This window comes from Brachyhypopomus gauderio, chromosome 17, assembly GCF_052324685.1.
Source record: "Brachyhypopomus gauderio isolate BG-103 chromosome 17, BGAUD_0.2, whole genome shotgun sequence".
NCBI classification, from domain to species: Eukaryota; Metazoa; Chordata; class Actinopteri; order Gymnotiformes; family Hypopomidae; genus Brachyhypopomus; species Brachyhypopomus gauderio.
The window spans coordinates 6149592-6175549 of NC_135227.1; the positions used below are offsets into that span (position 1 = coordinate 6149592).

Sequence of the window (25958 nt, forward strand, 5' to 3'; positions counted from 1 at the left end):
GAGGAGGAAAAGGAGTGGGAGGAACATCCGGGTCTCCAGACTGGCTCATCACTGACGAAGCACAGCAAAGCCGGAGAAGCCTCCACAGTGTGCCTCAGTACCTGCCTCAACTCCACACACACACACACACACACACACACACACACACACACACACACACACACACACACACACACACACACACACACACACACGAGGAGCATTTGAAGGGGATAAGTGACTCTCGAGTTGGAGGAGGAGAGTCGGTGACTGGGTGGAGGTGAGAAAGGGGCGGGTGGAGGTGAGAAGGGTGGGCGGGTGGAGGGAGCTCATTTCAATGCTCCTCTCATGCAGAGGCAGTTGTATCTGCAGGGTTTGCCGCATGTAAAAAAGCCACAGCCGCCCCAGAACAAAAGCGCCATTCAGTACGTGGAGCTGCTTCCCCTCTACACTACTCCAGGATCGCGCATGCACACACTCAGGAACAGCAAGACCTACATACACACACACACACACACACACACACACACACACACAAACCACAGAGACACACACACACACACACACACACACACACACACACACACACACACACACACAGTCTATTTGTACATGCTATTTGACAGGCACGGTACTATATGTTTGAAACGCTTGAATCAGACCCATTATTCCCAGCATGCTGGTCTGTTCCGTCCCTTCACGCTCCGGCTGCCTCCACGTTTTCCCCAACCCCCACCTTTACTCATGTCTGCACGAGGAACAGGCACACGCAAACCTTCACTGCCACCCTCTCTCCCCTTTTCCATATGGCCACCTTTCACCACTTGACTTCTAGCCATTCCCCTTTTTAAAAATTGGAGTAGAGGCATAGCAGTGAGAGTTCTCAACACCCCTCTGTCAGGCTCAGAAGTGGTATCTTCCAAGGCTGCAGAAGTTGAGAGAGCACATTGTTCATAATCTAGCACTGGAGGGGTGATTTCAATAGTTGTATATCCATTACCAGTGTCCTGGTGGATCCCATTTGGACCCATAGGCTATATAGCCCAACTCTTGTCCCAAGAATCTGAACAGTCCTGTGCCATCCTATTGACCCTACAACATCTGAAAACAATCAAATAATCTGGATACAATGCTGCTTTTTAAGGACTGCCGGTCGCTCCCAAAAGAATCTGGAGAGATTAGGGCGGTTTGCACAGCTGAACTTGTGAAGGGGGAAACCCATATTGTCTCCGGGTCTTTAGAGAATGCACTGATGAGGCATTTTTACTGCTAACCCAGGTGGCTTTGTGGTATGGGGGTTTTTTTTGGAAGACAGAATCAATCAGGAAGTATAAAAAACATTGCAAAATCACAACACATCTCTTCAAGACAACGTATTGAAGAAATCACATGTATTTTCCTGCTAGTGCTGTTGAGGTCAATTTCATTTCCTCTTCCTGTGAACATCCTCTTTGTGTTTGACAAATAGCCCCATCCACTATGTCCATTTTGCTGATGAATTATTTAAATGGAAGTTATCAACTTTTGATTAGCAATCAAACATGCCTTGTATTAGCAAGGTTTGTAAATGAAAAATGCATTTTAGCATACCCTCCTAAATGCTAATCCCTCCACATAGACAGAGCAACACCCAGCATCAAATATTTCTTTTCAGTTAAAAATAATATCAGATAACCTTACAGTTATGATGTTCATGATAGAATACTGCATGATTTAGTAATGCATAATTGTACTCAACGCTACAAACAAAGCTCCTTATCTGATGTTTAAATGACCAAAAATAAGATGAGCAATATCAATCGACCTCAGTGACCTTATACATTATGCAACGTTAAGACCCGTTTGCTACTTTCACAGGTCGATAGGCCTTGTGTACCGTACCAGGAAGCATACCAAAGGCCGCACCCTCCTCGCCTAGACTTCAACACCTTTTTGTATCCAACCTGCAATTAGCATACCTGACAGGCCGAGCTCTTGGAGGGGCAGGCCCGCAGTAACAGCTCCCAACACCGCGGTCAGGTGACGGAGCCGTGAAGTCGACACCGGCCCGTGGGCTCACTCTTCTCGCTGGCTTTCTTCCCGTTACGTGAGACCTGTTACCTCCAAAGGGAAGAAATTCCATGCAGGGAGGTATGCATGTAAAGATCTGAACAGGGTGGCGTGGAAAAGAAATGTGTGGCTAAATAAGAGCTCATGGCATGCCTTATACATCCAGGGCAGATAGTATCAAGCCTATGAGTGCCATGTTCTCAGATATGTCTGCAGGTGCGACCTGGTTCAGATTACTTGTATCGCAAAGACATTAGAAAGAAAACATTTTCCAGAACATTTAATGCTACATTGGGATTAGTTAAACAGATGGAAGGAGAAGGAGGATTAGAGAACGCATACTTAAGAGTGGCAATACAATACAATACAACCGCTGACTTCACGGACTATTTTTTACAAAGCAGCACCACCTTAAAACATTTACCACCTTAACACATTTACCACCTAACAAACAAATCAATTTATTTTAAATAACCCATAAAAATGCCATAGAAAAAATGCCAATAGAAAAAACTATTCACTTCTATTATAAGTAAACTAAATGAAACTTTCTCCAGTTTTATTTAAAAATGACTATTTTAAATCATAACTTTTGAATAACTACAATAAGAAATCAAAACAGCAGCACCTCTGTTGGACGTTTTTTTCTTTAGCCACATCCTGTGGGCCTGTGTTTGATATGTTTTGCAGCGTGATCAACACAGGAAATGCATTAGCACCCATATTTGTGGCATGAGAAAGCAGACTGATGTCCAGAACTCTGAATACTCAGAAGGATAGAAGCATGTTTTTGGGAAATTTCAAAGATGGTCATTGTATTTCTGTTAAGGGGGAGACATCAGCTACTATATTTGAGATGTGTCTCATAATGGAAACTTATTATGAAAATATCTCTCTTTTATTAACTTTTTAGCAGTTAGGGCATTTATGCCCCCATACGTGTATTTTTTTACAAGATTGCAAATAAAACGTAGATTTGTAGTATTGCTTGTCATAAGGTTTGTGGCTTTAACTGTACCCCAAGCCAGAGAAACACAAAGAAACATCTCATATAACATATCGTCACTATGACAACCAAGCAGAGTCATTTAGTTTGATTTCATAGGTTTTACACAGAAGAGACCCAAAATCCCTTACATAATTTGCCACTAGATTTGCTTTGGCCTCGTAGTCCTTTGGAAAATAGTCATATCGCCAGTGGCTTATGCAAATTCGGTTTTGAGTTAGTCCAGTATATCCAATAACATAATAAAAATCTGTTCTTGTCATTTAGTAAGGAATGTGTTATTTCAGTGAGATTGTCTAAGTAATATAAAGTTGATTAGACACTAAACTGTTATTTCCATTACCTTCAGTGCACATTAAGCACTGGTTCAGATTTATTGATCCGCTGTCAATCTAAAGCAACTTTACATATGGATCTCATTGGATAAACATCACAGCGGGCTTGTTCCATTCAAAGGGGCTTCTGGAGTTGCTATTAATTTGGCTTTGTCGGACCACTTCCGCTCCACAGCTCCGAGACCACACAAATGATCCGAAGTCAAGACTAAAAAAGAGAGAAAATCTTTTCGTTTACATGCCACTCACTCACTCACACTTACCATCGCCCTCACCCCCTGCTCCCTCTTATTGATAAAAAATGTTTACATAATGGTGAAATGGTGACTATGGGCTGTCCAGAAACAAAAATAAAAAGTTAAAGTAGCCCGTCGTGTTTACCATGGCTGCTTGATGGAAGACACTGAGTGCGTCCCAGAGTCGTCGCGTCCATCACCATCTTCTCTCGCCTTCTCCTCACTGCCTGCATGGGGAAACTTCTTTTTGGAACCGATGGGGACTATTTGAAAATAACTATTAAAGAAAATCTTACCGTTCCCAGTAAGCCAGTAAGCGTGATGACGGGGACAATTAGGAAACTACGTTATATGGGTAAAACGTCAAACAACGTCACTTATTCTAAAATATTTACTGTTGGTTAACTGTTTTATTTGTGCTTTGTGGCGGAAGGATTTCCGCGGAGCGGTGAGGTCAACGCTTCCGCCCAGTTTTCCGATGTGCATCGCCTGAGTTGAAAATGGAGTTCGTGTAGAGCAGATCCTCTGAACTTCCCGAGGAGATCACATTAATCTATTCTTTTGCATGTGTTTTTTTCCTTTTCGTTTCGTGATTATTACCTTTTTTTAAAGACATCCTGAATTCGTGCTCGCTCTTTTTGAGTCTGTCAAAGATATATATGTATATATCTATCTGTATAACGTGCTATATAAATATATATAGCACGTTATACAGAAGCAACGGTGTTTTCTGTTTTCAAGTGTTGGCTAAAACTAAGTTGGCGAGGCTGTAGGTCCAACGCTAGCGAACCGGTTAGAAATTGTGCGAAATTGTGCGGTTTTTGTGCACTTTGACGATTGAGACGTCCCTGGAATCTCGATCTTAGCAGAAGGGAATAATGAGGATGGACACTCGGTCACAAATGGATTTGGCTCATTGGGAAGATACAAATCAGTGGTTAGGGTCACTCTTCTGGTTCTGAACTCGCCCGTGGGATCCTCCAGCGCCCGTAACGTTAGACGGCTTCACGAACAAGTCCCTTAGATTGCGATCGAAAATGGTGAATTTTGCGGTTTATTTCCCCGCCTTGACTGCGTCGTCGATGCTATTTCCAGGATTTGGATCCCCGTGAGAAGAAAATGAGCGAAGATTCGGCAAATCCAAACAGCGAGTAAGTATGTGGTCCGAGCTGCTGGTCCCGGTCGTGTCTGCTCCATCTCTGGAGTCTTCAGGGGGACCGTCTACACTATTTGGGGCTTTTGGGGGGCTAGCAAACCATGTATTTGTTCTGAGATACTGCGGAAAGCTGACAGGAGATCCATTTACTGAATGACTTGGGCGATTTAATACTTTGCAATGATTAACCATCATTAACTATTGGTTTGTTAACACTGCCACCTCAGTGACGCCAGGATAGACATTCAGCAAAGGATGTTTCATATTTCTATATATCATACTCATATGGATCAAAAACTACGTAATTTAGTTTGAAGGCCCATTTCAACAATCACGTAAAATATCCCAAACAGTCCAGATAGGCTGTATTTGTATCATCTTCATGTTTTATCTGCCCTGCGTCTACACATAGAGCGCAGAGATCTGATAAGTTAGTTCACAAAAAAAGCCCATTAGGTATTATATGTTATTAGTATTATCAGATTTGGTAATATCAGCGGTGTAGCTGTTACCAGTGCCAATATAAAGGGCAGTGTGATAAATACTTATCCAGCACCATCGCGTTGAACCGGAGAAAAGTTGCAAAAAAATACGAACACAATAAATATCAGCAGAGAGAATAATAGACGTGCTCTAAATGTCCTTCTACACTGGCTAAATATAACTGCATCTGTGTACCAAGAATTAGATTTCATCTTATAAAACCCATAGCCATGGCTGTGCCACGGTAGATATATTTATTTCGACATATATAATGGTGTTATTTTTGTGCGTAATGCATATTTATTTTTGTTTGCGTGTTCATTACCGCAATGTCAGGCTCAAAGAAGCTATGGACGCCATATTTTTCTCAATCACTCTCATTTGCATATCACAATCCTCATTCATAAAAATGCCAAAACGACCGTTCCTGGCCCCTGAATTGGTCTTAATTTGAAGTAGAGAAGAGCACATTTGCGATTTATGCTAAGCAGAAGTGTCGTTATTTTTGTCTTGACGTTATTTTTCAAGGCATATCCATGTTTTTTTAATGGGCTGATCGCTTGCGTGCGCTTGTTGACAGTCACTGAGAAAATCTGCTCGGGAGGTGCTGCGACCACGTGACCGCCTCCATTCATAAAGTACCTGGGTGCTCATTCACACCGAGCTGTACTGTACACTGTGTCTCCAAGCCGAACAGGGAGTCAAACGAAGATCGCATCTGGCATTCTTGTCGGATGACAAATATTTTTTTGGCACATCATATACGTTTATATCGCTTTTGGCGCTTTTGATTAGGGGTTTGACGGCTGCGATAAATTATGACGTGCCCACTACAGATTTTCTTTGCCTTGTGTCAGTGGAACGCCCATTTTTTCTCTCGCGATTTTCTCATGTATCAGATCCATTGATATAATGCAGGAACTATTTGTCCTTAAACTCATGTGCTTCCACAAGCATTGTTAGTTGCTTTTGCTGCTGGTTTTTTAATCTGATGAAGTATAGGTCAGTCTGTGATAGGGTTTTAAGATTTTTGGATGTTGCTCTTATACTGGAATGACATGTTGATGTCTTTTGGTTTGATTAAATGCTTCTCAGGTACCATGGCTTGTGCACAGTGCCTGTTGTGGTGGAGATGAAAAAAAAAGCTGCTGCTATTTAAAACATTTCCTCTTCTTTGATATAAATAAAACTGTCCTATAAGGCCTGCTCTTTGAGTGGAACATGAGTGATATCGAAAGGCAACTAGAGTGGTCCGTGTCGTGATAACATACACTTCCGTGAGAATACCTCACTGTTTGGTGTTTGTGGGGACATTCTGTCTCATCTGTGATGCTGTGTTCATTTTGCCACCTCTCAAAATAAACACATGCAAGATCTGCAATAGCGATATATCCCCAATTGTTCTGTTTAAAATATTATAAAAGTTAAAATTTTTTTGTTCATTACTTCAAAGCAGCAAAGTGTGGGTGCTGCATGTGTGTGTTGCTGTTTGGTAACTCCTGGTAACATTTAGAAACCATATACTTGAGGATGCTTTAGATTATTTCCATATATAAATAAACATGTATATACATTTTCTTTGTTTGAGATCACACGTGTTTAAAATGATACATATTAGATTTATCACATTTCCACACCTCAATTTCTAATTATTTTAAGCGTAGCACAGCTAATTACATGACAAATCAATTTGTCACAGGTGGTGAAGTCTGAAGTGGTGATGTAGACACTAAAATGTCAGTAGGGGAATGAGAATAAACATACTGGCAGAAATATCCTTTATTACTGGGAAGTGTCTGCTTCAACAGTGATTGCTTGCTACACTTATATAATATATATATTATAATATAATATATAAAATAATATATTGATATAGAGGATGCATAGATGGTTCAGAGGGACCCAGTTTTCCCCAGAGGACTATGACCTATGACCCTTGATGACCATACAGAATGTAGGCAAATTTGAATACTGGGCCAAGGGCCACAAAATAACAGGAAGTGCATAGATGTATGCTTGGTCAGATCATCTGTGTATTATTCATGTGCATCATTCACTGGGACAAGAAAAACGCCAAAAATTGTGAACTATGTTCAGTACATTGGTGCAGCACTATTTGGGAGGAATGAAAGTGTTGAGGTTGGAGCAGCCAATATACACACCAATATGCTGCAGATTCTAACATAACGTACGCTTGCTCCCGCTTAACGTCACTGGCAACATCACAGGACTCTTGCATATTTTAAAGCCAAAGTTTTGTCTTCTTGTACAAAATGCGTAATGCACAAATGTATTGCACAACAAGAAGAATGGGTTGGATCAAGTCACACTTAAGTCCCCTGTTTACAAGCTCTACTGATAGAACCTCAAACCTGAGCCCTTAATGAGCGTTTTAATTGACACTGATATTTTTGCAGACTTTACAATGAAGATATTAAGATATTTATGCCCTCATACTCTGAGCTTCTTAAATGATTTGGTTATCCCTCTAATAAAATATAAATGCTGTTGCAAACACTGGCTGGCCCATGAAAAGAACTGCAAGGGAGTGTGCTTCCCAGCACATGGGGAAATACATTAGCCTGTTTTTTTCCTATTTAGGGACTAAGTGGAGGTCTATGTTGCTCGTAGCTTTTGGGATAGCCTGGGCTTAGGGTGTGCCTCTCGCATATGAAAGAATCCTAGTGTAAGTGTACAATAGAGCCAGTTCTGGATAGCCATCAGTATTTGCTTCTTTGCCCTTAATGTAGACATTTCTGACATGAGGCTTTGTTGACTTCATGCTTTACTGATATCTTTAGTACTTCACCTATAATCAACAAATGTCAGACAGTAGGGTGTGTCCTGGACATGCGTCCCTCCCCAGGGCACCTTTATGCACACAACATTTCTTTCACACCGTAGTTTAATTTGGCAACATCTGTATTTCCTGTGACAGTGGTTTTGACAGCTCTGCTGGCTGAATGATTAGAAACAGGTTTCTCACGGGAGGGCTGGATGAACTTTTGCTCAGGGCTGATTACAAGATAATTAGATGATAATTTTTTTCCATTCACCAGTCACATTACCTTTTAGGTTTCATGTAAGGCTTCTAAGTGTTGCACAAGTAAAGCAAACTGAGGGGGGTTCATCCGATCGCATCCTGTACTGACTTAACATGGTGCTTCGTCTGGGTTAAACGGTTGGTTAAATGGTTGGTGCTGTGTTCAGAGTGTGATCTGAACAGGTAGTAGAGGACACGTCTTGATGTGTATGTTTTTTCATTCCGGATTTATAGCATGATACACAAAGAGACTAAAGTAGTGAATATTATCCTGATTTTATAATACTGCAAATTGATTATTGTTGTGTTTGGGGTTTAAGCATTTTATCTTGATCAAGGCGAGGGAGGAGTTAACAGAGATGCTGACCAGTGGTCCCTGCTTAAAAAGGAAGTTCTGCAGGCTTGTTGTTAGTTCTCATGGTCAAACTTAAAGATGTGAAGCAGTTTCCTCACATCTCTCTCATTTCCTTTTAGTATTTTAGTATCAGGAACAGAGCAAAGAAAGAATTCCTGTCACATGCCTATAATATCATTTCTTAAATGCTGTGGCTGTGTCATTATATTGTTTAAATCCGCTGTCACCTTTGTATTACTAAGCAAAAAGAAACCTACTTATGATGCAATAATTGTTTGTTGTTGGGGGTGGGAACTGGTGATGTCACATTGCCTTGACTCACAGAGTGACATCAAACACGCTGAACTTCCTTTAAATGCATATCGGCCCATAGGCTTGGGCTTGATGAAGGCCTTGCCTCACTGGCTGCTGTGTTAAGGCTGCTCCTTCCTCTGAGGCCACAGACCTAACAGGTTACAGATGTAAATCTGAATCCTTGTGCTTTTGATTCAGTCTCCACACTCTTTGAAAACGGGAAGAATAAAATGTGCGTGCCTGCCCGTGAGTGGATGTGGTTAGGTGTCTTTGCAAAAGAGGGAGATTTTTGTATATGTACATGGTTTCCCTGAGAATATTGTCTTGCCTTTGGTGGAGACCCCAAACCCGGTAGCAGCTGTTATTTCAGACTCAAAACTTGACAAAAGAAAAATACTTTTAATTAAAAATCAAATTATCTTATTTTACATAATTTTTTCCCCTGACATTTTGATGTTTTCCCTGACATTTTGATACAGGCTCAGTGTACAGACAGGGCTGTACTATAATCATTTACTCCATGTATGAATAGCCTGGCAACTTGGACATACAGAAACTGTAATGTAAACCCATCTGATAGAGACCTACCAAGAGTCAAGCCTGCATATTAAAATGAGAGCAGCCCACAGAACAGACTCTGTACTGAGTCTTAGGTTAGCTGGAAGAATCACTTACCTCATCAGTGAGCTTGCCAGGTTGCAAGAAGTCCTGTGATTTGACATGCTGAATTGCTCCAATTTCAACCTTGTTTGAAGGTTGTTTGTTTGAATTCCCAGCACCTCTCAGAGACACGGCGGACAGAGGTGTGTTTGCTGGAGCACGCGGGCGGTGTGCAAACCCTCAGCAGCTGCAGTAGTGCCCGACTGCCTTGTGCACACTGCAGGCCTGGTGCGGGCAGGAAGGGAGAGCTGTTGAATCACTGACAAAAGTAAGAGGGGAAAGTAGGAAAATAAAGAGCAAAGTTCACAGAGTCGTACTGGAGACGTTCTGAAGAGGGAAACGGGGAGACGGGTTCGGGCTCTTTAACCCCTTCGCCTGGCGGTGGACAGGCCCGTGCGGGCGCTCGCCACAGGACACCCCGCGTCCTCGTCCCATTGGCTCGGCTATGCACGTTTGCTCTGGCAAGCAGACAAGCATCCCAGGAGAGTCCTCCAACATCAAAGCTCCCGGGCGTGCTGCCGCACTGCAAATCTGCGGTTCTTCTCTTTCTGCGAGCGTAGTGCAAGGTTTTAATTTTCCAAATGCTTGCGGTTTAAATTAAGATCATCTCAGTATGTGGCGTGATTGATGCTTGAGAATGGTTCTTTGCTATTGGTGTACCGACAGGAGGACTTGATTTCTCGTGTTGCCACGGCGCTGGGCACTAGAAGGCTGACGCTGAGGTTGCTTTCCAAAAAGATGAGTTCATTTTGCCGTGAGACACAAAGCGGATGGCGCCATACCCTGAGCGGCGCACTTTTTTGGTAGTCCTGTTTTGGGATTTATTACAGCATCAAATGGGATGTGTTGGTGTAAATCATGGGACTGACTTGTACGCATTATTTCAATCTCTTAATGCATTTATGTTACATCATAGGCCTAAGTTACTCAGTTCCAAACTTTAGCAATGTGCAGTCTGACAGTAAGACAGTATATTTCTTTTGACATTTAGCACAAACACTAATCTAATACAAATGTGAACAGTGGGAATAAATGATTTCTGAAGTTTTTTTTTTTTTTTTTTTTTACTTTTTAAGACCTTCATTTTAAGAGATTTTGAAGGGCTGGGTAAACACACTGAAATAAATGCACAGGACTAAACAGAAAAACAGAATGACTGGTTTCAATTTGAAACATGTCACTCGCTTCTCAGATTCACTGGAGGACTGTGAGGCCAGATGATGATCACCTGGAATTCAGGGTGAACTTCAGGTGCTTTCAGGGTGAATTCAGGGTGAACTTCAGGTGCTTTCAGGGTGAATTCAGGGTGAACCTCAGGTGCTTTCAGGGTGAATTCAGGGCGAACCTCAGGTGCTTTCAGGGTGAATTCAGGGCGAACCTCAGGTGCTTTCAGGGTGAATTCAGGGCAAACCTCAGGTGCTTCGTCTTTCAGACTAAATAGTGTAGCCTTGCTTTCTTCTTAGAACACTATGGTTGCTTTTTAAATAGAAGCACTGGTTTGTTATACACACTAGGCAAAATAGTTAATTAAAAATAACAGAATTACTACTCATGGGTTTGGTATACTCTTTCATATAGATCAGGGGTGCCCATTACGTCGATCGGTCAATCGCGAAGGAAGTGTCGGTCGATCGCGAAGGAATTGGGGTAGATCGCATGACATTAAAAAGTAGTGGATGAATGACAGGCTATCGTCCATCTGCACTGACGGTTATATATACGGTATATATACAACCGCCCCGGTAACAATTTATGTTCGCCACCCCCCAGCAGATCTGCATGAGAACTTGGCAACATTTGTAACACATGACGACCATTCTGTCTCACTTTCTCACAATGTATGCATACCTGAAAATGGCCAATGTGAAAAGATTGTTTTAGTTTGTTGGTTTTGTTGTAGTGGTGGGCAAGGCTGTACACAGGGTTTGAGAAACACCCAAACTGAGCTAGTGTGAAGGGGTTCAGGGACCTGATCCACCCCCCAACACCTCTAATCATCCAATCAAGAAATGTATGTTAAGAGTTCAACCATGTGTATGTAGACTCACTGAAATTACATGAATTATTCAGTATGAATGTTGATTGTTGACAATGCACCACGTTACATTCCAAACATGAATGGACTTGAATAAGAAATGTTTCAAGGATTATTTAGCATTGATGTTACCTTTCTGTCAAATGCCAGTGTGGCTTTTATCATGTCAATTGATATGCAAATGTTATTTGCCTCTGCTGGGATCTTGCAAAGAATAAAATGGGGGGTAGCTCACGTTAACATGCATTTAAACTCTTTACACAAACAGGATTGGATGAAAAAATATCAATTTTAGCAATTTTATATTTTCATCAGTTTTGCTGCTAGCTTTAAATCAGTCTATCCCATGGTAGCTAGCTAGTGTCATCATATCTGTCTAGGAATTTGGAGACACCAATATCTAGGGTGAATGGCACTAAACTAAGCAGTCCGCTAATCAAATTCTAGTTTCCTAGCATTACTCTTTGGTGGATTGAGCTGCCTGTACAGTTTGTTGACGTCAGAACTGCCATTTTGAGTAAACATTTTGTAGTAATGACAAGATCATCCACTCACAGTACAGCAATGATGCTGGGGTGAAAGATGAGGAAGTATTTTTTACAGAATTACAGTGAGTTATTTTTAGGCAATATTTATTATATACATTTTGGGGAAAATATCGAAATCCAGACCTCAGTGGCTATGGATGTGGTGAAGCCTTATGATGATCATTATTCTGTAATGGTAATTGAAGTAGTCATATGCAAGAGACCACTTCTTTATTGTTCAAATGTATTGTCAGTGTACTATTGCTTTGAAGTATGTTTTAGTGAGTTAAAGTAGCTGCTTAATGTTTGTACATGTTTAACTATATTTGTTTCATTCATAAATTGTCCACTCTTACACTGCTCCGACAACAGTTCTCAAATTACACAAGTACATTTACAGGCCATATATCCAATTACTATTCTGTTCATTTGATTAACACTACTCATTATTGGGCTACTGAGGACTAGATTGGTGAGATACCATTTAAGCAAAACCGAGGTTGCTTATCAACGTTCAATAATAGTAAATACTCATATGTTCTGTGACTAAAGCTGACTGAGCTTCTAGAGTGTAAACTGGCTAATGTTTCTTTTTCTCAGAGGTGGGTGTAGTGGCCACAGACTACAATCAAGTAAAAGTATTTGTACTTTAATCTGATATTGATCCAAACAGAAATACAAGTAGCCCATAAAAAACTTGGGAATGAAAGTGTATCGAATCAAACTCTTCAAGCACCATTAATAATGAAACTCTTCTGAGTGCTATTCTTAGCCCTATTTTTCTAGGGCTGTTCTATTCTTATTAAGTATGTTTGGTCTAAAACAAACGTATGCACAAAAGGGAATTAATAGACAAAACTGAGCACAAAACTGCTTGGAATATGTATATAAAAATGTAATACATGTAATATTAATGAGATGTAGTTAGGTATTACCTAAACTCTTTTTTTTAGTCTTTCATCTTGGATTATTCCCTTGAATTTCTCTAAAATCTCTTGCTGTAATGAATGAATTAATGGCTTAGTATAGACTTCCCTAGACTACACCTAGACTAGACTAGACTAGACTAGACTAACCTAGACTCGACCTGTGTTTGGTTGCACATTTGGTGTTCAAGTACAAAAGGTGGACCAATGGCAGGACAGCATAGATGTGCCTCAGTGTTTCTCAACAGCCTTGTCTGGCTCTATAATGGTACTGTGATGATGAAATGAATTGTGGTGTCAGGTCACAGAGCCATGCTTACCTATGATAACCTATAATACCTATGATAAATAAGCAGTATGGTTGGCTAAATGATCCACAAACGCATTGGTTTCACTGACGGGTGTCTCTTTAAGAGAACTTAACAAAGTCTGCATCTCCGTAGACCATGTGGAGCTTGAACCCTCTGCTGAGAACCTTCCTCAAACTGAATGACCTGTTTGTCCATAATGGCACGGTGAGGGACCCTTTTCAGTGATGTCTTCTAAGCTACCAACTGTGTAGTTTTGACATTTGAAAGTACGTTTGCGGAAGCAGTTGAAGTAATGCGCACGGCATTCATCGCCAAGTCTCCTGACGTGCATCTCAGCACACTCAGATTTGTTCATCAGAATGTTTGTGTCATTATTTAACAGCTCAGGCCGACGTTGTCGCTAAGATAGGATATGGTTTATTTTGCTCTTCCAAAATCACAATCATCTTGAGTTTGAAATACCGTTTATTTACTCTGAGGGCAAATTATTCCACCCGTGTTCTTCCCCAGTCTCTCTCTCTCTCTCTCTTTTTTTTTTCTTTTTTTTTTTCCAGTGAAGGAAGCAGGCCAGCGGAGCCTAACAGGCCTCCTTTGGTTCAGCACAGGAAAGAGGGGCGACATTTTTCCCTTTCTGATGCTAATGAAAAGAGGAGCTTTTCCAGCGTTAGCTTGCAGAGCGTGTCTCTCCTCCAGCATGCCCCACTGCCTGGACATTGGAAAGTACAAAAATCCAGGCCTGCTATCCAATAACGTGAAATTTCAGCAGAGAAGCGGCCATTGTGTGAATTGGGGGACGTTGGTGGTGGTGTTTGGGGTGGAGGCAAGGGGGGGGGGGGGGGGGGGGGGGGGTCTGTTGACTTGGCAGGAACCCAGGGCTCAGGCCACATCCTACCACTCTCCTCCTCCCCTTTTGTCAGTGCAGGAAATGGCTGCCCCTGGATCCCCCAGCCTCCTGTTTCAGGCCCGGGAGGGAGAGCTCCTCTCACGCCTCCTCACGCAGAGCTTCCTAGGTCGCTTGGTTTAGCACATGGTTGTGAAAATCCAGACTGACCACTCTTGGACTGTAGAAACCCTATGATCATCATGTCATGTTTGATGTTTAATTTCCTGTATTATTAGCAGAAATTGTGTACATGGATGTTACTGGAACAAGCACCTCAGGCAGGCGCCCACACAAACATGTGGACTGAAACTGCTGGTGTGTTACTCGGTCCTCCCGTGTGTGGTTCTGTCCGAGCAAGTTCGTGATGAACATGAGCCTTGCCAAAGCTGTACATTCCTGCTGATCACAGTGAAACACACACACACACTTTTGATTTTTATCAGTCTGACCTTTTCCATAATTTCACGTGCTCAGGACCTTCTACCTGTTTACTTTTTTGTTTGTTTGTTTTTTTTAAATTCAATTTATTGTTTATTTTTATGTTTTTTGTTTGTACGTTTGAGTGTGTATGCCGTTTTAAGATCTCTAATTTCCTTCTTCCTTCTTCTTGCTGTTCCATCGGGCCATCTTAATGGTTCCTAAAGGAGTGACTTGAGTATGTGACCCTGTTCACTCAGTCTGGAGCAAGCTTAACATGAGCTCAGTGAGACTTCTCTGAAGCCCAAACTCCAGCTCATGCTTTTGTCGTTCTAGGTCTTTTTTTTTTCTTTCTTTCTTTTTTCCCGGAAAGGAGATCAGTCATCCAGCAGACTGATTCGGGCTCGTCGCTGGTCTGCTTCCGTTTCGGCTCTGCTCTCTCAGCGAGGGGGCAGAGAGCCCAACCTTTGTCTCTATGCTCATTACTGTGTGGCTCTCATTCTGACTTTACTGGTGTGAGAAAGTGTGTGTGTGTGTGTGTGTGTGTGTGTGTGTGTGTGTCTGTGTGTGTGTGAAAGAGAGAGAAAAGAGAGGGAATGAGCATGTGATGAGTGGAGGGGGAGGGGGTGTGCTGGAGATAGTGGGGTAGGAGGGTGTTAGGCCGGTTTGAAAGTGCAGTGCATCCCATTATGTTAGATCTGTCTGCCCTTTTGCTCTTTGGGTTCTCTAGAGCTTCTTATTTTTGCAGAGCTTTAACAGAGAACAGCTGTATGTGTTTGTTATGGAATTGTGTGTTCACTCTGTTCATTGTGTGCAAATGTTGTAGATTTGAAGAGAGTTCAAATGGGTTAAAAGATTTTTAAACTTGGTGGGGTGTTTGAGCATCTATCTACCATATTTACCCCAGGGCTATTCTAAACTTTGTGAGGTATTTCAGCCTTGATCTGTCATGTTTACACCAGGGTTATTGTAAACTTACTGAGCAGGCGTGATTCTACACATTCTACAGACCCCGGCACAACCAGAAGTCGCTGTGGCGTATTTCACGACATGATCAATTCAACGTAACAAATAATATACACACATTTTCTTCAAAAGTTGTCTTCACGTTGTCTAACCAAGTGAGCAGTTGAAAACGCTGTGCGCATGCTCAGCGCACTTCCAATAATAAGCTGTGGGGCTCAATTGTGTTGGCCCCATGCCGAGATCGTCCAATAAAAGAAAAGAGATTTACATACGTCTACGTCAACACGTTTAGTAAACGTCGTTTACCGTGTCGTTGCTGAGCAGCTAACATAGCCATAGCCAGTTCTGTTGTTAGCCACTACTAGCAGCAATGACTCCAAAGAATTGGCGAGGAAATATTATTACATTATTATATTAAAGTCGACAATTTAATAAACGCTAAACTTAGTATCTTGCCATTAAAGCAAAAAAAAGATGGAGATTAGACATTTGTGACTACACCAGCCAGAGAATTTGTCCGGCAGGGTGGGATCGTACCGTTGTGTTTCAGGGTAGTTAACCATAGGTAGTAACTCCTGATGATTTTCCTAGTGCTAACATATGTAGATGGGGCCTAGTCTACTGTACTAGTGTGAGTTCAAATGATTTTCCTAGTGCTAACATATGTAGATGGGGCCTAGTCTACTGTACTAGTGTGAGTTCAAATGATTTTCCTAGTGCTAACATATGTAGATGGGGCCTAGTCTACTGTACTAGTGTGAGTTCAAATGATTTTCCTAGTGCTAACATATGTAGATGGGGCCTAGTCTACTGTACTAGTGTGAGTTCAAATACCGTTATTGACGATGCCGCTCATAATCTGGTCTCCGCTCCTGCTAATTCCAGCTGTACGTAAATGTGTGCATTAGTGACTTTATTGAGGTTTGTTTGTGTTTGGATTCATTGAGCAGGCGGTGTGTTTGTGTGTGGTTTCACCAAGGAGTTAGTTTCTTTATTGGTGAGGTGTTTCAGCATCTTTCTGCAATATTTACCCCCAGGGTTATTCTAAACGTAGTGAGGTGTTTCAGGATTTACCATATTTACCCCAGGGTTATTCTAAACGTAGTGAGGTGTTCAACATCTCTCTACCATATTTACCCCAGGGTTATTCTAAACTTAGTGAGGTGTTTCAGCATTTACCATATTTACCCCAGGGTTATTCTAAACGTAGTGAGGTGTTTCAGGATTTACCATATTTACCCCAGGGTTATTCTAAACGTAGTGAGGTGTTTCAACATCTCTCTACCATATTTACCCCAGGGTTATTCTAAACTTAGTGAGGTGTTTCAGCATTTACCATATTTACCCCAGGGTTATTCTAAAAGTAGTGAGGTGTTTCAGTATCTCTTTACCATATTTACCCCAGGGCTATTCTAAACTTAGTGAGGTGTTTCAGCATCTCTCTACCATATTTACCCCAGGGTCATTCTAAACTTGGTGAGGTGTTTCAGCATCTCTCTACCATATTTACCCCAGGGTTATTCTAAACTTAGTGAGGTGTTTCAGCACCTACCATATTTACCCCAGGGTTATTTTAAACTTGGTGAGGTGTTTCAGCATCTATTTGCCATGATTACCTTGGGATTATTCTTTCCTCTTCTCCTATTGTGTGTGTGTGTGTGTGTGTGTGTGTGTGTGTGTGTGTGTGTGTGTGTGTGTGTGTGTGTGTGTGTGTGTGTGTGTGTGTGTGTGTGTCTATTTGCAATAGTTAAGAAAGTAACGTTCTAGTTCCTGTGACATATGGTGTAAGTGAAATGTTATTATATAATCTTCACCATTAGTTGTGTTTGGCCTATATCTTCATCATCTATTTTATGTTCTTAATTAACAGGAAACTTGATAATTATTCCTAAATACAAATGGCACTGACAGAGTTCAGGAGACATTTTCAAATTATATGGACTATCACTGTGTGTACGTGCTGTAACTGTGCTGAATATTTAAAGCTTTTTTCCAGAAATAATAATTTAAAAAATCCTGTTTTGTTTTGTGCATGAATAAAAGGTTTGTCTGCATTAAGGTGATCCATTTGAGGAAAGTCCCCATTATAAACAGACACGTCACAATGAGAGGGCCATTTTTAAAATGGTGGTAGTGTCCTGGATACCAGGATCCATGAAGAGCCACATGTTAAACAATGACCTTTGTCATCTCCGTGCTCACCCTGGTCCCATGTTATCTGATAGAAGAAGCTGTAGATAGCAGTCTCAGTTGCTCCTTACAAACTGCAGGGGGTGAAAGGTCAAGGGCCCACATCACGCATTGCTCCTCAGCGGAAGGTTCACGGGCTTCTGTTACATCACACTACACCATATCAAGCAGACCTGATTAGTCAGGTCTTTTTTTATGTGCTCCACCACATACAAACTATTAATTATTAGCTAACTGTAAAATCCCTTTACAAGTTTCTAACATTGTAACATTGTGATAGTGGGCAGCTGTCGTGAAGAAAAAAAAAGAAGAATGAATATATATTTTTTAATCAAGTAAAAAGGGTCAAACTTATTTAACACTTATAAACACTTATTTCATGTTGCCGGTTCCTGATTTGATCACACTTGTAATTGAGCTTCTCTCTGAATGCTGGCAGGGTCTCCATCCTGCCTGATTCATACTGGTGTGCTCATTCATGGTCGTGACGTTCACGTCTTCTCTCTCCGCTCCTCTCCGTCTCATCTAACGGTGATGTGTCTGTGTTGTGCGTGTCTTTGCCTCCACAGTGACAGTTATGCGCGTGTGCGAGCAGTGGTCATGACACGTGATGACTCCAGTGGCGGGTGGTTGCCCCTTGGAGGTGGAGGTCTCAGCTGTGTGTCGGTTCACAGAGTCATGCGCCCAGACGCCGATGGCCCCACCACCACCACCACTGCCGCTGCCGATTACCTCATCCAGGGGGAGCGGCTCAAAGACAAATTGGTAAGAGCCCAACTGTCTGAACCCCAACGCCCCCTCTGGCTCCGCCCAGCACCCCCCCCCCTTCAAGCAAGGCGTGGCCTTCCAGTCTTCTGCAAGAACCTGTGAGAATGAGCTCATCAGCACAGGAAGCGGCTGCTTGGCACTGGGCCACGGTGCAGGTAGCTGAAAATAGGAGCTCTCTGCATGATGCACAGTGATGTCATCAGGAACGGAGACGAGGCTCTCGCAGGAAGACGCCGGCGTAGCTACGTGTGCTCAGCCAATCCCGGGACGGATTGCAGAGTCTCTTTTCAGACACTCATATTTATGAGCTCAAAAATTCATAATGAAGCAGCAGGACATATGAACAGCTTTCAGGGGAAGAATTATTGTCCACATTTCTAGGATGGTTTTTCTTAAACATTGTCAAAACCAGCCCAATCACAGCAATCCAAACAGTCCAACATCGTAGCCGCCCGTGTTCATGTTATTAATGTTATTAAATTCTTCACTTTCATATTCCCATCGAGTGGCTTTAGTAGCATTAATTACAACACCGTTTCTCTGCTCATCTGCTCAGACAGTTAAATAAATAGTAGAGGAAACGTACTATGTACTGTGGTTAAATGATTCTGCTTCAAAACCTGCTAGTAATTTGTCCATTAGCTGCTTGTTAATTAGAGATGTTTTAGCTGTGTGCTCTAAAAGACTGAGGCTGAATTAGGTCTGCGGTGCAGTGAGAGCCGTCAGGTGAGTAGAAGAAGAACAGGAAGACCGGAGAGAGGGAGAGAGACGGCAGTGACTGTTGGAGGGTATCTGCCTACAGGCGTAGCGGTGCAGCACACAGTGTTCTGATGAGTCAGTGCAGGCTGGATATAGCCCACCAGTGCGCCCATGTGCTCACGCTCATCCGGCACCTTACGGACGGCCTTTAATCGGCCTCCTGCTACGCCGGCGTTCGTGAAGCGGGGCAGACGTGGGTGGTGCGCGTGGGCAGCGGGGGGAGGTGTGGGCGGAGCGCCTACCTGCAGTGCGGACGTGGGCGGTGCGTGCACCTGCGGGGCAGACGCAGATGGTGCGCGCAGGCTATAGGGCAGGTGTGGGCGGTGCGTGTAGGCTGTAGGGCAGATGTGGGCGGTGCGTGTAGGCTGTAGGGCAGGTGTAGGCGGGGCGCCTAGCCTGCAGTCCTGGCTGTTACCAGGTAGGACTCGTTTAATTGGTGCAGCGTTTGATGGATAATGGAAGCCCACCAGGCTCTGCAGTGGCGAGGGAGACGGCGATCTTCGACTAGACCGATGGAAGTTCCTCTGCCCCGCTGTGGAAGACAGGTCCTCGGCAGCAGGCTCGCCACAACGAGGGCGCGCAGGGTGGGCGGACACTCCACCCCACCTCTCCTCACGACCTGCTCTGGAGAACAATCCAGCCTTGATAGAGAGAGAGCAAGAACACCGGAGAGCTGCTGTCTGTCTCTCTCTCCTCACGTAGCGCTGGCTCCACCATGAGAACCCCTCACTCTGCCCGCAACACCATTTAGGTCGCCGTCTTCACTTCACTTCCTTTCATTTGTCCCTCTGCGTTTCGTGCGTCTCATGCTTTCCTTTCCTCCCGTGTCTGTGCCCTCCCTCCTGTTCGCTCATCCTCATCTTACTCACCTTTCCTTTCCTCCCGTGTCTGTGCCCTCCCTCCTGTTCGCTCATCCTCATCTTACTCACCTTTCCGCCCCTCCCGTGCCGCACCCCGCCGTTCTGTGAATGGCAGCATCTTGTATAATGGCCGGACTTCCTCCTCACGGTCACCCGATTCTGTGCAGCTCTACTCAGCATGACGGTCGGCCCCTGGTCCCTCTTGTGGGACTGAGCGAATGCCCTGATTGCCTGCTGTTCAGAAACACACACACACACACACACAAACGTACATTCACATATATATATAGATAGATAGATAGATAGATAGATAGATAGATAGATAGATAGATAGATAGATGACTATGCTATGTTAAACCAAAATATATGGTTTATATATATATATATATATAAATATGGTTTATTATTATTATTATTATTATTATTATGGTTTATTATATATTATTATATTACCAAAATATATGGTTTATATATATATGGTTTATATATATATATATATATATATATATATATATATATATATATATATATATATATATATATATATATATATATATAAAAACCATATATTTTGGTTTAACATAGCATATTCATGTGTAATTATTTTGATACCTTCACTGTTTTTCAAAAAAAAAAAAGTAAACTAGGTGTGTCCAAATGTTTGACTGGTAGTGTATACATATGCACATGTACACATACATGTACATATGCATACAGTACATATATATATATATATATATATATATACACACACACACAAATGTATGTACTCATGCATATACACACAAACGCATGTGTACACATCAAGTGCAACATCAATTATAATTCGATATAATAGGACAATATCAGTTTTTTTTTCTCTAAACTGATGTAGGTGTGTTAGGCCTATGTTGGGGGGAGGTTGTAAAAGACACTTTATAAATTTCATGTATTCACTATGATCTCTGTACCATTTTTCTAAGTTCTCTCTCTCTTCTTCCTTATCACCTCTTGCACTTAAACCCTTGGGACTAATGGGTATCTCTCATTTCATTTAATCTGCTCACAGGAAGGCCAGGAGCTCACTGAAAGGCCCTTATTATTAATACTTTTTAAAGCACTTACTCTCACTTCTCCAAGACTGAGTGAGTTCTGTCTTTGGGACAAACAGCACACACCAGCTGTAGGCCTAGACAAAAATGCATAAATATAAATAAATATATCGATACTCAGAGCAGCATGTGACTCCCATCCTCAGCTCACCCCACACAATACTTCCATTACTCCTTATAAACGTTTGGATTTACAACCCTAAGGAAAGTTTGTTGGGGTTTTTTTTGTTTTGTTTTTTTGAGGCGTTCATTTAATTCCCTTTGTTGTTCCTCATTCGGTCCTTTGTGTAATTCTCATCAGGTTGTGCTGGAATGCAACATAAAGAGGGATCTGGTGTACAACAAAGTCAACCCCATCTTCCATCACTGGAGGATCGACAACAAAAAGTTTGGCCTCACTTTCCAGAGCCCGGCCGACGCCAGAGCCTTCGACCGCGGGATACGCCGCGCGATGGAGGACATAAAGCAAGGTGGGTTGTGCCATCACGCCCGGTCTGCCAAGCTCTCCATCTTCTCTGACTGTGTCTCTTAATGCCCTGTCCGACTTCTCTCCGCATGTCATAGCTAGGGTGAGATGGAGTTCCGTTAGCAAAGGCGATTGGGTCCACGTAATTGTAAAAACAATAATCCCCAGTTAGCCAGAGTTAGTGAGGTCAAATAGATATGACAAACCAGAGTTTCATTCCATAGTGCTGGGCTTTGTTTTAGATTAGTTCGATGTGATCGCCCGGGGTGGGAGACAGAACTGCCTCTCTGTCTGGGCTGTGGAACTGTGGCCACCCAGGTCACTGAAAGACAGCCAGGACGTTCAGAACCTCTGCGTCCCTCCCGTCTGGGTCCACACCCAGAGCCCGGTGCGCAGTGGCCCGCCACTTCATCAGAGCGCTGGTGCTGGTGGCTGGGACGCGCGCATCTGTGAGTGGGATTAACTGCGCCACTCTCCGGTTCAGGTGGAACGTTCTGGAGGAGCGGGTGCGGAGCGGCGCTCAGCAGATGGGGCGGGCCGCTCTTGTGGATGTAGCGCACGGGCGCGTTGCATAACGCCGCACGCAGGTTCCTCTGTATTCCTGCTGCATCGCTGCACTGCCCGGACCGCAGTGTGTCGGCTATGCAGGGCTCTGTTGCTATGGCAACTGGGCACATGGCTCATCCAGCACTCTGGCCTGGCACTGGCAGAGCCGAGCTGTAGGAAGCTCAAAGCCATTCTGATCTCCCTCCCTCTCTCTCTCTCTCTCCCTTTCTCTCCCTCCTGCTCTCTCTCTCTCTCTCTCTCTCTCTCTCTCTCTCTCTCTCTCTCTGTCTCTCTCTCTCCCTCTCTCCCTCTCTCTCTCTCTCTCTCTCTCTCTCTCTCTCTCTCCTTTCTCTCCCTCTCTCTCTCTCTCTGTCTCTCTCTCTCCCTCTCTCTCTCTCTCTCTCTCTCTCTCTCTCTCTCTCTCTCCCCCTTTCTGTCTCTCTCTTTCCCCTTCTCTGTCTCCCTTTGTCTGACGATCACAATGGAGGTTTATGTGCTCCTCTCAGAACTGGTTAAGTAGGGAGAGAAACATTTGTTCTAACTTCTCACACCTGCAACAATCTCTGTCCTTTCCCCTCAGATGTGTGAGTCCTCAACTCTTCCTCGCTTTGATTAGTGTCTACTGTCTGGCCTTTTGGGTTTTTCTCATATCTCTTTTAATAGAAGTCTTTTAACCTGTCACCATATGAATGTTCATAGTTGTACAACTCACATTTAACTCATATAATATGTCTGTTTGATATATTATACGGATATAATATGAAATGTTATTTGGACTTGTCTGTGGAACTGTTGGTGCCGTGTTCCTCTGGGCTCAACCCTGAGAATGAGTGCGGTGATCTGCCAGACTTCCCAGACTCACCCGAGTCTCTCTCTCTCTCTCCTTCCTCTGCAGGCTGTCCGGTGTACGGGGACTCCGATACGCCCGAGGACGGACTGCAGGTGAGTGGCGACACCCAAAGACCCCGCCCAGTGGCCCCGCCCAGTGGCTGTCTCTGAGCAGCCGGAGTGGGCAGGAGGGCGAGTGCCCGACGCCCCTCTAACGTCTGCCGTCCGTTCGGCATGGCCGGCGTCTGAACATATCCAGGAACACGGCATCCTCCGTTAGCAAATGTCGCGTGAAATGAAAATCGGGCACCTGGTGTGGCAGAAGCTTCTAGCAGTCAACAGATCCGTGACTCAGTTTCACAAAAGCGTGGTGACGAGATCTCCCCCGGTGGACATAATCGTCTTTCTCTAGTGTCTTCTTTCCTCGTGGAGTAGTTGAGGGATATTGCTCAGAGTGTCCTGTTGGAGAAAGCTGTTTTGGTTCTTTTGGGTCTGCACAGCTGTTATCATTGGCTTGCTCTAGCATGAGTGTACAGGAGTGCTCCGTTTCCTGGTCCTGAGGAGTCAGTTGTGTAATTCCATAGACTTGAACAACAAATTAAAATTGACGATTAACATAATGATGTTTTATTCAAGTTAGATTTTTTCCGGATTTTGTGGTTAAACCATTTTTAAAAATGGTGAATGCTGTGTTTACTGGAGTTTTGGAAAGAGGGTCCTTTACAAAAACTTTTAATGGATTTCTCTCTCTCCCTTTCTCTCCCTCTCTCCCCTGATGACGTGACAAGCCACATTTATTGGTTGTTTGTATATCTAGTATCAGTCTCATTCTCATTTATGAAGGATGCAATTGTTTGCCGTTCAGATGATCAGAAAATACTGTCTACAACTGAACAGCTCTTACAAAACATTCTCCAGTAGCGTGCAGTCAGCCCTGTAGGAAGTGATATTTTGGTGATCTTTTGGTGATCTGTTTCTGTGGTCACTGGTCCCCAAAGGTGGGACCATGTCCACTTTATCCATCAACTTCGAAACCCTACTGGCGAGGTCTGTTTTGCAGTTTAATCATGGATGTGTTACCACAGACACTTCTGTGTGCAGCAAAGTGGAGTTCTGGAGTAAGCCATATCTCCAGCATCTATTTACCACATGGTGACTGAATATGCAGGTGAAGGATTTAGATATTATTATTTGTTGCGATCTGCTGCGAGACCACTTCCTAGTGTTTTTGCACATTTTGGCGATTTTCAGTATTGACTTCCTTCACCATTCAGGAATTCGGCTCCATTCACAGAGGAAAGACCTGAACCGTGTGAATCCTGCTCTGATTACCTGGGCTCAGTGATGCTTCAGGCCCAATGACACTGCTGTTGCTAGGCGGCAGGGGAGGAGAGGAGGGATGCAGTGAACCACTGAGGATGTAGCCATGGTGATTTGCTAGGCAAGCGCTAGGGTTACAGACACAGGACACAGCACAACACTTAGTCACTCACACTCCACAGCGCAGTGGCTAGCTCACAGCCTCCACTGCACCACGGAAATGTTCAAAACAAGTTCACTTTGGATGGTGTTTCTTACACATTTAGCAAAGCGCCAACCCACTGGTCTAGCAGGTGGCTTTTCGGTAATGGGTCTTTCACTGAAATGATGCCCTGTGGTGTTATTGAAGAGAAGAGATCGTGTTTTTTTCTCCGAGTCAAGAAACCCGATCTTTAAGTTCTTCAAAATGTGTCTTGATGTTTGATGTGCTGCTTAAGGAGAAATAATTGCAAAACTTTGTGCGTTCTTTCAGTATACAGAGAGCACAGATAAGATGAATTGCTCCCTTGTTTTGGTGGAAATGCCTGAGGATTTGGCTGTTGGGAGTTGAGTACACTTTCCTGGTGTGATTGCAGCCATGTTGGCTTGAGCCAAGAGTTTGTTTGCAGTCTCCCCTCTCTTACTCAAGTAAGGAAGTTGTATACAGGAGAATCATTTTGCGGTGAGGCAATAAACTTGAAAAAACTGAGCACATCTTGCTCTTGCCAAATCTGTCATTGAGTAAATTTTCTTTTTATAAAAATTAAAATGGGGCAGTTTGTCTTTATGTTTTAGTTGCTAATATTATTTTCAGTAGATTCTTTTAGAGAAGCAGATATTTTTCCTGGGAACCATTTTTTTATCAGTTTGTAGGATTTTCCTAACTTCAACACTGTTAAAAAATGTACTATAAGGCAAAACCCTCCAGCTGTTTTAGGATTCTAAGAATATGTGTGAACACAAGGATGGCTGAAATGTTGTATGACTTTGCATATGATGAGCAGACCTATACACAAATGAATATGGAGTTCTTGTCAATGAAGGCAGCTTGTGGGAAGGTGGTTTGTCTGTGAGGTTTTGAGTCCGGCAGCAGAACGGAGACGGAGAGAGACACGGAGAGCCGGGGGTGGCTCTTCTCTCGCTGGGGCACTGCCAGACCCCTGTGCTCATCTCCCACAGCCCTCGGTGGGCAGATCACAGCTAGATCTGCCCCTGCGTGCGCTAGGCTCCGGCTGCTCTGCAGTGAGGGCTTGAAAAGGAGTTCTGAGTCTGGTTCTCATTCTGCCTGCCTAACTCTCCTCCCTTCCTCCCACCCTGCGCGCTCACACACACACACACACACACACACACACACACACACACACACACACACACACACACACACACACACACAGCTGTCATCTGGCTTTTTAAGTTCTGGCCTGCGTTTCTCCAGCTGGGACTGGTTTATGACATTCCCGCAGCCACACTGCTGCCCCTGCGCGCTCTCT

The 25958-nt window shown here is 43.3% G+C and overlaps 1 protein-coding gene and 1 long non-coding RNA gene across 2 annotated transcripts in view; one reads left to right on the plus strand and one right to left on the minus strand.

The window, feature by feature from the left end:
* Positions 1-1221: 1221 nt before the first annotated feature.
* Positions 1222-4031, minus strand: LOC143480457 (uncharacterized). The gene is made up of 3 exons (XR_013121828.1): positions 3902-4031; positions 3751-3832; positions 1222-3577 (listed from the first exon to the last, which is right to left on the minus strand). It is a non-coding gene; the product is annotated as an uncharacterized LOC143480457 (long non-coding RNA).
* A 71-nt stretch (positions 4032-4102) lies between these two features.
* The window catches only part of spred1 (sprouty related EVH1 domain containing 1), a 29396-nt gene continuing 7540 nt past the window's right edge, over positions 4103-25958 (plus strand). Inside the window, exons 1-4 of the mRNA XM_076978171.1 lie at positions 4103-4756; positions 18421-18616; positions 21631-21799; positions 23237-23283. Of these exons, the coding sequence (XP_076834286.1) occupies positions 4725-4756; positions 18421-18616; positions 21631-21799; positions 23237-23283 (444 nt within the window). The 5' untranslated portion in view covers positions 4103-4724. The remainder of the gene's footprint in view (positions 4757-18420; positions 18617-21630; positions 21800-23236; positions 23284-25958) is intronic.